General features: G+C 43.3%; 1 protein-coding gene across 4 annotated transcripts in view; it reads right to left on the bottom strand.

Annotated features, from left to right (window-relative positions):
• The window catches only part of dpy19l3 (dpy-19 like C-mannosyltransferase 3), an 81,917-nt gene that overhangs the window by 60,011 nt on the left and 9,071 nt on the right, over positions 1–12,835 (bottom strand). Inside the window, exons 1-2 of one of the 4 annotated variants that reach the window (XM_085431704.1) lie at positions 11,002–11,848; positions 8,398–8,488 (exon numbers count right to left, since the gene is read on the bottom strand). In XM_085431704.1, coding sequence (XP_085287830.1) covers positions 8,398–8,488; positions 11,002–11,298 — 388 coding nt within the window. In that variant the 5' untranslated portion in view covers positions 11,299–11,848. Of the gene's footprint in view, positions 1–8,397; positions 8,489–11,001; positions 11,849–12,835 lie in introns of those variants that run through there. The other 3 variants (XM_085431538.1, XM_085431457.1, XM_085431620.1) reach the window with 3 other exon arrangements.

The raw sequence follows: 12,835 nt of genomic DNA, 5'->3' as shown, positions 1-12,835 counted from the left end.
CATCATGAGAAAAGTGCAGTGATTTGTTTGGTCGGGTGGAAATAATGGAGTGAAAAACAGTTTTTCCTTACAAGTATGGATAGAGAGAGCCACCTGGTGTTGGCAACCATGTACAAAGGAAGGTGCTAACAAAAGCTAGCTTCCTAAAACAAGAAGTTACAGAAAAACTGTAGGTCCCGGGTGATGCTATGCTGTAGTGACACAAGACTCGGCGGTATCGACCACGGCAGCACGGCACTGGTTACCGCCATTTCAGACAGTTTATTTCTAGACAGCTTTAAAGATAATAAAAATACATTCTTTATTTCCACAAAGTTCAGCTCTCTGGAGGACTGTGACGAAGATCTGGAGAGTTTGCAAATTTATACCGAAGAGTGTTTGGAGCGAGTTGTTATGTGGAAGCCGAACCAGCAGCGAGAGGAGCCTGAGGACTCCCCCGAAAAGACCTCTACACATTTGGCTGGACTCTAACCTGTGTGTGTTTCTGTGATATATACTCTCCCACCCACATCCACTTCAGACTGTTTAAGTGAAATCAAGATCTGGTTTACTCACAACTCTCTTAAACTTAATGGCAATAAAACAGAATTCATTTTAAGGCACCAGATCCAAACTGACTACAGTTCCAACCAGTCTTTCGTTATCCACTGATAACCCTGTCACACCCTCCCCTCAGGTTAAGAGTCTTGGTCTCATCCTCGATAGCACTCTGTCCTTCACAGCACATGTAAATAATATCACTCGGTCTACCTACTTTCATCTCCGTAATATTAACCGCCTTCGTCCCTCGCTCACTCCAAACAGTACCTCCATACTCATCAATGCTCTTGTCACATCTCGTTTAGATTACTGTAATTCTCCTCTCTGTGGTCTACCTCATAAATCCCTCCATAAATTGCAGTTAGTTCAAAACACAGCTGCTCGTATTATCTCCAGAACTAGATCCACTGAACATAGAACAGCTCTATTGGCTCCCAGTTCACCTCCGTGTCAATTTCAAGATCCTGCTTCTCACTTTCAAAGCGCTTCATAAGCTCGCTCCTCCATATCTATCCAATCTTCCACACATACTCACCCCACCGTACACTCCGCTCTTCTTCAGCTTCCCTTCTGTCTGTTCCACCTTGTGTTATTGTAAGGTGACCTTGAGGGTCTTAAAGGCGCCTATAAATAAAATGTATCATTATTATTATGACCGAGGAGCTCGGTGGAAGCTCGAGTTTACCTGCATACATCGTTCTCACTGTGTCACCTGTTGACCGCCTGCTGCTGGTTTGAACACACTGACTGGTGATAGTCACAGTTTTGTACAAAAAAGGCAAATGTGCCTCATCGTTCATCAGCTCAGAGAGCTGGGCTGCTGGGAGCTTGTGTTTCCCTTCAGAGTGACTCCAACTATTTAAAATGAATAGACTGGATTTAAGAGGAAGGAGCGAAGGACACCGAGCAGCAGATCAGGCATGATGGAAACAGGCCAAAAGTTTATTAAGGAACCAAATTGGAATAATCTGTTTCCAGCAGGCTGGATAAGTAAGTGCTGTTTATTTCAGTATGAAATTTATTTCAAAATTGATAAAATAACTCTCTCTGAATGAAATTGTCAATGGCCTGAATTCATTTATTGAATAAACTTTTTTTCTTTTTATTTAAAACAAACTTACATAGAAATGGAAACACTTGTATATTCCTCATTTCTCTGTCTGTATTATTGTAGAGTCCACCTTACAACATAAAGCACCTTGAGGCAACTGTTGTTGTGATTTGGCAAATAAGAGAAGGAGATATAAATAAGTGAGGAGATGGGACTGAACGGGGTGTGATAATGAGGGAAAAGTGAAGGGAGGAAGACAGAGCGATGGAGGGAGTGAGGTAGATGAGAATTGGTGGAGGGAGTAATAGAAGGTCAAGGTCAAGGTCAGATTTATTTATATAGCACATTTCCAACAGCCGATGCTGCACAAAGTGCTTAACAATAACAATAAAATTAAAAACTACAGTGTGATACAATAATAACAATAAAAACAATAAAATAGAAGAATTGAAACAATACTAACTAATTCAGATAAATCCAAAATGCTTGGGTCATAATGTGTTAAAAGCCAGAGCGTAAAAGTGTGTCTTTAGTAAAGATTTAAATTGCTCAAGAGTTTGAGCAGATCTAATATTAAAGGGGAGACTATTCCAAAGTCTGGGACCTGCCACAGAGAAGGATCTATCACCACGAGATTTGAGGTTAGTCCGTGGAATGGACAACAATAGTTTTGAACTAGATCTCGTGGGTTTTCCTGGAGCATAGGCAGAGAGGAGCTCTGACAAGTAGGGGGGGGGCTCGGGCGTTGAGTGACTTAAAAACAAAAAGTAAGAGTTTAAATTGGATCCTGTAGGGGACAGGGAGCCAGTGTAAAGAGGCCAAAATTGGGGTTATATGCTCTCTCCGTTTGGTACCGGTTAGCAGGCGAGCAGCAGCATTTTGAACCATCTGAAGGCGATGGATGGTGGCATGATCTAGGCCATAATACAATGAATTGCAGTAGTCCAATCTGCAAGTAAGAAAAAGGTGGATGATACGCTCGAAGACGTCAGCCGGAAGGTATGGCTTTATCCTGGCTAGCTGTCTTAGCTGAAAAAAAACAGGACTGAACTACTGCACTCACCTGCTTATTCAATTTAAAAGAACCATCAATGTAAACTCCGAGGTTTTTTACATGTGTTTTACAATACGAGGAGAGGGTACCCAACGTGCTGTCGATATGATTGAAATTGCCAAAAATGACAACCTCAGTTTTGTTTTCGTTTAGCTGTAAAAAATTTAATGATAACCACTGTTTAACGTCGTCAAGGCAGCGTAATAAGAGCTGCGGTTGATCTGATCCTGATTTTAAAGGTAGATAAATCTGTAGATCATCCGCAAAGCAATGAAATGAGATGCTGTACCGCGAGAAGATGGAGCCCAATGGCAGCAAATAGAGTGCGAAGAGGGCGGGACCCAAAATAGAACCTTGAGGAACGCCGTATTTAAGAGGAGCTAATTTGGAGTTGTGGGGGCCCATATTGACATAAAAGAACCTTTCTGTCAAGTAGGAGCGAAACCACTGAAGGGCAGATCCTTTTAGGCCAGCATGCGATTCTAGCCGTGATAACAGGATGTCGTGGTCAACCGTGTCAAAAGCTGCTGACAAGTCCAACAGTAAAAGGGCAGCAGGGCTGCCAGAATCCATAGTTAAGAGAATATCGTTAAAAATCCTTAAAAGTGCTGTCTCAGTGCTATGTAATGATTTAAAACCAGATTGAAATTTTTCTGAGATCATATTAGAATCGAGGTGTGCCTGCAACTGTAGATAGACCACTTTCTCCAAAACTTTAGATAGAAAAGGAAGCTTTGAGATGGGCCTGTAATTAGACAGAACAGTTGGGTCCAGGTTTTGTTTTTTAAGAAGAGGCTGAACTACAGCTTGTTTGAAGCATAGTGGGACGCAGCCTGTAGTAAGGGACGTATTAATCAATTTCAGAATAAAAGGGCCAACAATATTAAAAGTGTTTTTGAGCAGACTCGGGGGAAGAGAATCAGAGGGGCAGTGTGATGATCTTAGGCCACTAACTATCGCAGTCAGGTCCTTAAGGGAGACGGGATCGAACTGCTCTAAGACAGCTGAACACACAGGTGGAGGGCTTTGAACTGAGACAACAGACAACGAAACAAGGGCCCTAATCGATAAGATCTTGTTATTGAAAAATGCTAAAAAATCATCGCACATACTTGGTGAAGAAGTAACTCCAGGATTATCACATAAACTAAAAAAGCGATTAAGAATGTTAAAAAGTACCTGAGGCCTATGACCGTTTGCTGATACTAAGTTTGAGACAAATTGTGTTTTTGCAGTTTTTACAGCTTCTTGATAATCAATCAATCAATCTTTATTTATAAAGCACTTTTCATACAGAGAAAATGTAGCACAAAGTGCTTTACATAGTTAAAAGCAGCCCACCCCACCCTCCAACTCACTCCCCACACTCTCAATACACATATATCCCCCCACCCACACACACATACACACACGCGCACGCTTAAAGAGTAAAAATTGGGCTGGGCTCGCATGAGCCAAGTGAGGAAACACTATAACAGGGAGCCGTCTGCACCGGGAGCCGGTCACAGACCACAGCCTCCAGGCTGGGCACACAGCAGGAGGGAGGCAAAGGAGCCCCCCAGCCAGGCTGAGAGGACCCCCAGAGCCCCAGCAGCCACGGTCAATAACAGCCCCGGTGCAGAGAGCGCCCTCCGAGGAAACACTGGAGATATGACGCAATACAATATATATAGGGTAAAATGATAAAATAAATAAGAACGGGTTACAATATAAATATAAATAGAATAAGAAGATTAAAAAATGAATAAGAATAAAATCAAACAAATATTAGGTAAATCCTAAATTAATAATAGAATAACAGGATAGAATAAATAAGCATAAAATAAATAAACGCTAAGTAAAAGCTAAATTAAAAAGGTGGGTCTTGAGCCTGTTCTTAAAAACATGTACGTTCTCTGCGGCCCTGAGCTCCTCCGGCAGGCTGTTCCACAGACGAGGACCATACCACTGAAACGCTGCCTCTCCGTGAGTATGTGTCCTGACTTTAGGGACAATTAAAAGGCCAGTACCAGAGGACCTCAGGGTCCGCGAGGGTTCGTATGGTAAAAGCAGATCTGAGAGATAAGAAGGCCCAAGACCATTAAGACATTTAAAAACCAATAAAAGAACTTTAAAATCGATCCTGAAACACACGGGGAGCCAGTGCAGCGATTCTAAAACCGGTGTAATGTGGGCCCGCCCTCTGGTCTTCGTCAGCACACGAGCTGCCGAGTTTTGCAAGAGTTGTAAAGTTGAAATATTCTTCTTAGGAAGACCAGAGAGCAGGGCATTACAGTAATCAATGCGACTGGTAATAAAAGCATGCATCAACATCTCCGTGTTGGCCCGAGAGAGAATAGGGCGGACTCTGGCTATATTTTTTAGATGATAAAATCCAATTTTAGTTACATGTTTAATATGTGGGATAAAACCAAGCTCAGAGTCAAAAATAACACCCAGGTTTTTCACTTGTAGCGAAGGACATAGTGAAAATGCCTCTAATTTAGACAAGAGTTTCTCTCTCTGAGCCTCAGGACCGACAATTAAAACTTCAGTTTTGTCCTGGTTAAGTTGTAAAAAGTTTTCTGCCATCCAAGATCTTATATCCAAGATACAGTTAAAGAGGGCATCCATTTGTCTGGTGTCATCAGGAGACACGGAGATGTACAGCTGCGTGTCATCAGCGTAACTGTGGAAGTTCACTCCATGCCTCCTGATGACACCGCCGAGAGGGAGCATATACAAATTAAAAAGTACAGGGCCTAGAACCGACCCTTGAGGCACACCACATGTCATTTTATGGATCTTAGAGGAGCATGTATCCATACTCACCATAAAAGTTCTGTCAGAGAGATAGGAAGTGAACCAGTTGTGTACAGCACCAGAGAGGCCCACCATGTGTTTCAGTCTGTTTAAAAGAATAGCGTGGTCTACTGTATCAAAGGCTGCGCTTAGATCCAGTAGCACCAGGACTGAGAGCTTTTGGGAGTCCCAGTTACATCTAAGATCATTTAAAACCTTTAGGAGAGCCGTCTCTGTGCTGTGGTTCACCCTAAATCCAGACTGGAATATCTCCAGGATCTGTCTATCATTGAGAAAATCAGTAATCTGAGTAAAAACAAGTTTTTCTAAGACTTTACTTAAAAATGGTAAGTTGGATACAGGTCTGTAGTTATTAAAATCATTACAATCCAAATTGCTCTTCTTCAGAAGGGGCCTCACCACCGCCGTTTTAAAGGCAGCAGGGAAGACACCCAACTGAAGAGAGCAATTCATCATGCATAAAAGCTCAGCCTCAAAAAATCCATAAAGTGTTTTAAAGAGTGAAGAAGGAATTGGATCTAAAAGACATGTGGTGGGTCTCACTGTGGAGAAAACCTTCTGAAAGTTCTCAGCATTAACCAGGACAAAGCTGTCCAGTGTCTCCTCAGGTACAATCGAGCCCTCAGATGTATTTAAAATCATATCACGATTAGATAAAATATCAGATCTGATGGCGCTGATCTTTCCCCTGAAGTGAGACAAGTCCTTAAAATCTGTAAGGAAACATACAATCTGTCCTTTTTCCATCTCCTTTCAGCGCGTCTGTAGTCGCGTCTGAGGGAGCGGGTGTAATCGTTCAACCACGGTTCAGATGAATTCTTAGCGCGCACAGTTCTGAATGGTGCAATAGAGTCCAAGATATAAGTGCAAGTAGAATGAAGAATAGCCGAAAGGTCCTCAACATTTTTACAATTGGAGTTCAATATTCCAGAGTCCATAAAGGCAGCAGAAAAGGCAGGTGCTGTTAGTACATTAAGCGCTCGCTTTTTGCGCAGTGGGGCGTTCGACTTGTCCATCGAGCAGCGCAGTGTTAGAGTGAACAACACAGGAAGATGATCGGAAATGCGTAATTCGGATATATCCGTGATGCACACTTCCAACCCGTGGGAAAGCACCAAGTCCAGTGTGTGACCTTTTTCGTGCGTGGGACCAGAAACCCACTGGGTCAAGTTAAAGGAATCAATAATATTTAAAAAGTCCTTGACCAAAAATTTCGAATCACAACAGACATGAATATTAAAATCGCCAAGGATCAAAAAGCTGTCGTATTTAAGAGCGATTCCAGCCATAAAATCAGAAAACTCTTTGATAAAATCCTTATTAAACTTGGGAGGGCGATATATAAGGGCACACAGCAGAGGCGCAGCAGGATTAAGGTGTAACTCAAACAGCTGGAGTTCAAAACTAGAAAATGAGTCATGCGGTAATATTTGATGGCAATGAAATCGAGGATTGAACACAGTGGCTAGGCCTCCCCCCCTGCCAGAGGACCGAGGGAGGCTGAAGAATGAGAAATTGGGAGGGACCAGTTCCGAAAACGCTACAGACTCACCGGGTTGGAGCCATGTTTCCGTCAGAAATAGAAAGTCCAACTGTTGTGACTTTATGAAGTCGTTTAATACAAACGTCTTGTTTGCTAATGATCTTACATTTAGCAAGGCCATTTGGAATGTGTAGATCCTAGCATCGGAGGCTCCAGCTCGGTTAAGTGTGCGAAGATTTCTGTGGTCCACACCGCATCCACGGGTCCGAGGCCGCTTAGGAAAATAAAAAGCTGAGGACGGGGGATCAAGTGACGTGGAAGTTCCAGGGACAACAGGTAGGATCCATCTCGAGATGCACTCTGCTGGTCCAGTAGTTCCGCGAGAAGCGCGGAGAACAGCTCGGAGTTTGATGAGTGTACCAGCCCGCTTTCCTCGTTTCCTCGGACGCTTTTTCCAGGACGTTGTGAAGGTGTGTTGACACAAGTAGGCCGGGATACAGGGCTCTAGGAGTGGTGGAGGAGGCCCATAAGCATTTCCTACCACCGATTGTTTAAGAGCGAGGTCATATGAAGCTTTGATTTCAAGGAGTAACTGGCGATTATACACACGCAGAGCGAGAGCATTTTGGGATAGAAAGGAGAAGGATAAGGCTAGCCAAAGCCAAAGCAAAGTTAGCAGGGTTAGCGGACGTGTCGCCGTGCATACTGCTGGCGCCATCCTGTCAAAACAGGGTTGAAGAAAGAAGACAAGAAGAAAGGGAATTACTTCAGGGAGGGAGTCAGGGAACAAAATAGGGAACAAGAGGAGATACTTTGCAGGTCTTATGTGTGAGACTTGCAGTAGTTAAAAAAAAACACTACTTCAGATATCAATTTATAATCATTTTAGAGATTTTAAAGTTGTTTTATGCTACCTGCTCCACGCTGTCTATTTATCATCATCATCATCATCATCAGGAGCATCCCTTTGCATCATGGATGTGCAGCCGAGGCAGCAATCTGCAGTTAATGCTGACGTTTTTATGCTTGAATGATTCTCAGGTAATTGGTAAATGGCTAAATAGATTAAAAAATACCGGGGGCCACCAGCGCTGCCCCTCCGCCTCCAAGTAGATACACGTATGGTGTCCATTTAAAAATTCCACGTCAGCTTGTACTCAAGTTACTGCAATCGCAAGATTCAGGAAACATGACCTCTGACCTTGAGGTCACCGGGATTCAAACCTGACTGTGATTGTTTTTTGTAGATGAACCAATGGTATCCCCCCCCCCCACACACACACACACACACACCACTTTTCGATTAACACCTGGACACTACAGCTTCTTGTAACATCCACTTCAGCTTTTCTTTCCACACACTATTTTGTTGGAGTGGAAAGATCTTGGATCATTTTGACCCTCTAAGTTGTGTTTGTGAAGAAATGACAACTGTCATGAATACAAACCTGCGATCACAGTGCATACCTTCTTGTATTGATGGGGCGTGCAGCATTTGTTTATAGTAGGAGTAGTATAGTCCACACTCTGTCCGAAAGGAGATCTCCCTCTCCACTTCCTGAAAATAAAAAGAAGGATTTTAGTTTCATGAAAGCAAAGACTTCTGTTCTCTGTAATATGGAAAACAGATATCCTGGCAAGACATGACAGAAACATGGAGGATAAAGGCAAAGCAGCTAATACACTCATAATCCTCTCCAGTAATAATCAGACAGGTAACACAGTGTGTGAGTGCGTGCTTGGAGGATGTCTTCCCAAGAGACCTCCTGCTCGTCATGCGTGATTACTGCTCCTCGGGGGGGTAAGAGGAGAGAGCAAACGGCGAACAACCAGCTGTGGAATATTAAGCCAATCATTAATCTATCATATTTAGTCTGCAAATTGTTTTTGCAACTGTGCTTGACAAAAAGAAAAGCTTTGATTTTAGCTACTCATTTCTTCTAAAACTCACTGAAAGTCTGTCAAATTGTTTCTCCAGATTTACTGCAGCCAAATCCGGTCCAAGCAATCTCCAAATCCTCCGCTTGTTAAAAACCAAAGCATGTTTCCGAGTATTGCTGCAAAGCATTTTATCTGATATTTTTCCAGTAACAACTTCCAGTAATAACTAAAACCTCACAAAAAGACTATAAAATTAGAAATGTATATAACATCTGTCCATTAAAACCAATTCATCAATAGAAAGGATTTTCCAATAACAACGTTCAATTTCTAACATTCATACAAACTTGTACATAAAATGTTCTGTATTCTGAACATATTTCACGCATTTCAGAGGAGAAAGATCCTAATTTAAACAGCCTGGCTCATTCTGCGGTCCTTATATCTGACAAATCATCATAACCAGTCTGTGGAAACCTGAGAGCAGTTATTTGTTCTGTAGCCATCAGGGAGCAACAGGACAGGGGATCCCAATCAGATCGCCCACCGAGGCAGGTGTTCCCACCAGTTAATTAATGTCATTTACTTGGTTGAAACCATTAGCTGATTAACAGAGTGTAAATCAGCATGGGTCTGCCTCCTGAGCAGAACAGCAGAAAACCACTGGTTCATGCACATATGATCAGCTGCAAAAAATTTAATCCGCATTTGGACGAGCCTCTGGAAGAAAAGACGGGACAGATTCTACGAGCACAGGGACGGCCCTGAGCGCAAGAACGATGAGGAGGGCAGCGAGCGTTTTTAACCTCGGGACTCTCTGCAGCCACAGGCGCTCGGTTATTGTGTTCTTGTTGCTCCGTCAGAAAAACAAGACTACATCTGGAAAAACTATCAAAGTTACTGACATCATACAAAAACATGGCAGATTACAATAAATATTTTGATCATGGTAAGAGCGTTTTGATTAACAAAGGGAAAGCACGTTTCGCAACTAACCGTTAATATGGAGCGAGGTACAAGGTCAAAACATTTAGCTGCTCCACGTGTGAACTGATCCCGATAAGTCACAGACGTATCAGCTACGAGCCTCAAAAGGAGGTCAAGTATATTACTGGCACCATCTATGAAGAAGCTGTTTCAACACTATCTGCAAATGAGTTCACCGCATCATCTTTGTATGATTTAGAAGCAAATAAACACCCCAAAATTGAAAGAATGAGTTCACAGCTCAAGAAATGGGAACATCCAGGAAGCACTTGGAGTCACAGATTTGACCTTTTGCAGGGAGATGGATGGCATCTACATCCTGTGTTTAAATGAAAGCTAACAGACCGTCTGAGAAGTTGATGGAGTGGCAGCACGTCGAGAGAGCGAGCCTCCCAGGACTCATCCATACACTGAATGGATGCACGGCATTTCCACAAATACATGTGGATTAATAGACATGTATATAGAAATTGTGTTGTTGCCACTGGAGGCAACAACACAAACATAATGTTAAAAGTTGACAAATAGACACCTTCATAAAAACTTCCTACACATGAAGAGAAAAATTAGCTATAGAGATCCAACATTTTCGTACCAGGGTCTGCATGTGACCTTCTGTGAAGTCAGACGTTTTAACATCGGCGTCTACAGAGACTGACTCGAGTTTGGAGACGGCCTCTAGTGGCCATTCCAGGAACTGCACTGATTTGGCATCGAGTTGCATCTTGGTTGAAGAGATATTTCTTGGTGTTTAAGATCATTTCTAACATTTCTGAATTATGCAGCACTTTTCCAACTGAGCAGGCGAAACTTTATCTCTAACTTCAGAAAAGAAAAAAACAACAGACAGAAAAAAATAAATCTATGCCACTTCAACTATAAAGGAGTTTGTTCATTTTGTAGATAATAACAGCATCAGATGCCTGTTGCTTGCTGGATCTTTGTACCGTGATCTCACTGTTATTGGGGCCACTCTGTAACGACCTAACAACACAGAAGGGGCGGGAGCTCTGACTGTGGTTGCAGATTGGACTACGGTGTGCTGTGATGGTTTTCATTAGCACCGTGCTGCAGACTGAACCCAGGAAGCAGACTGAACCTGCCCCCAAGGCGGTCACATCGAAGCAGAGCTCGTTTGTAATGTGTTTGGTTTATCAATCGCTCAAATTGAAACACTTTCTATAAACACGTAATAACTCCTACCGTGAGCTGCGAGAACCACAGCAGATTCTCATGTAAGCCGTTCACACACCAAGCCTGAGTCAGTGCCAGCAGCACAGCCGCTAACAGCCCTGCTGCCATGAAAACGCACTGTTGCCAAGGCCGCAGGGGTGAAACGCCTGAACCGGAATGGGAACGTGAACCGGATCGCCCAAGCAGAGAAACCCCTCCTTCACCCCCCTCCTGCGTTCCCGACAGAGCGTTATGGTTACATCTGCCTTCAGACGGCGCATCTTGTGAAAGGCCATGTTTTGGCTTCACCCTCTTACGGAGCTCCATTGCCTGGGAACGCAGAGATTATCAATAAATTCTTGGATCCTTTGATGAGCTGAATCCAGGTAGATAAACAGGATGCTCCCGGGTTAAGGTACAGAACTGATCCAAATCCATTACGGAAAAAAATGTAAATGTGGTGTGTTTTTCTCTTCTTGAAGTCAATCCAAATAAATTCGCTTTTTAATCGCTTCAAGTTCCCTGCCAAAGGAAATATGCAAAAGCTTCCTCTGAGGGATGAGCAGCTACTTTCCTTCCCAATCCTCCTTTTGAGTTTTGCCCAAGGCAAAACAAGCCTTGGCTTTCCACCAAGAACTCTGATGAGATGGCTAATCCTCAATTTAAATTAAGGTCAAAGAGAATAGGCCTAGTTAACAAGTTCACACATTGCTCATTACGCTGGAAGCCAGTACACTTCTCAGAAGGCACCGATCCTCTTCTCTCTGTGTGTCTGTGTTACCATTTCCTCCTTATGGGTCTTTGAATAACTCCCATCTCTGCTATGTGATGCACGAAAAATCCAAGCCAGGGTCCATCCAGCATTTCCTCTGCTCTATGTCTGCCAAAGCCTAAATACGAAGTGGCCTCTGCCTCCATCGAACGCAGCCGGCAACTTCAGAACAAAAAGCAAAGAGAAAGACTAAACCCTGCGAACAACAGGACAGGCTGTGGATAACTGCAGCAGCCAGAGGGAGGGAGGGAGAAGCGAGTTGACTACTGGTGACCCCTCGTCTATAAAAGCACACGTGCTTACAGGAAAAGAATAAGGAGAATAAGTGGGGGTGGGGAAACATGGGAACATCGTTCGGAAAATGCAAGGAACAGTTGTCGGAAGGTTTGTGGATCTGTGCGCGCGTCTGAAATAAACCCAGGCGCTGCGGCCGGCACGGATGTGACCTCACACCTGATGAATTCAAGAGGCCAGATTAAGCCAGCTGTCTCGCTGAGAGACAGCTGGCTTAATCTGGACAAGAGATAATAAGCACTGTAAGGGTATGAGCGTGAACGAGAGAGAAAAAATCCTCCAGACCCTTTCACCTCAGGCTAACTCTGATAATACATTCCCTCAACAGCATGCTGGGTGAGGAAACCACATATGAGATTATTAAAAGCAGTTCCCTTTCTGTGAAGCTTCTCCACAGGCCGCCGTGCTCCGATACCATCAGTCACGTAGGGTCAGGTCGGGTCAGGCAGCAGCACTGATCAGGCGGGACTCCCAAATCCACAAATTACTTTCCAGCATATATCCATCCAGACGGCCCAGAGAGCAACAGGAAGCAGTTCAGGGTAAAACCAGGTGCACAAAACACAATTTTCTGTGCCTTGGAAACTTCTTTTGGATAATTCAGCATGTTCTTCTGTCCGCACAGCTAAATTTAAACATTTGAATTTGAAAGTCATTTCCCTCTGTTTGGGTCTCCACACAAACTGAGCTGGTAGTTTTTGTGGTTTTCTTTCATTTCACAACCACAATCAGGGTTCAACAAAACTAGTAGTAATGATTAAAAAGAACAAACGCTGGCTGATGGATCTTAGTTTTCAT

The sequence above is a fragment of the Copadichromis virginalis genome, linkage group LG1, assembly GCF_057382275.1.
Source record: "Copadichromis virginalis isolate Kocher_CV1m ecotype Utaka linkage group LG1, C_Virginalis_male_GT1.1, whole genome shotgun sequence".
NCBI lineage: Eukaryota > Metazoa > Chordata > Actinopteri > Cichliformes > Cichlidae > Copadichromis > Copadichromis virginalis.
The sequence above is the reverse complement of the archived record's forward strand: the minus strand, read 5'-3'. Positions and strand labels throughout refer to the sequence as shown.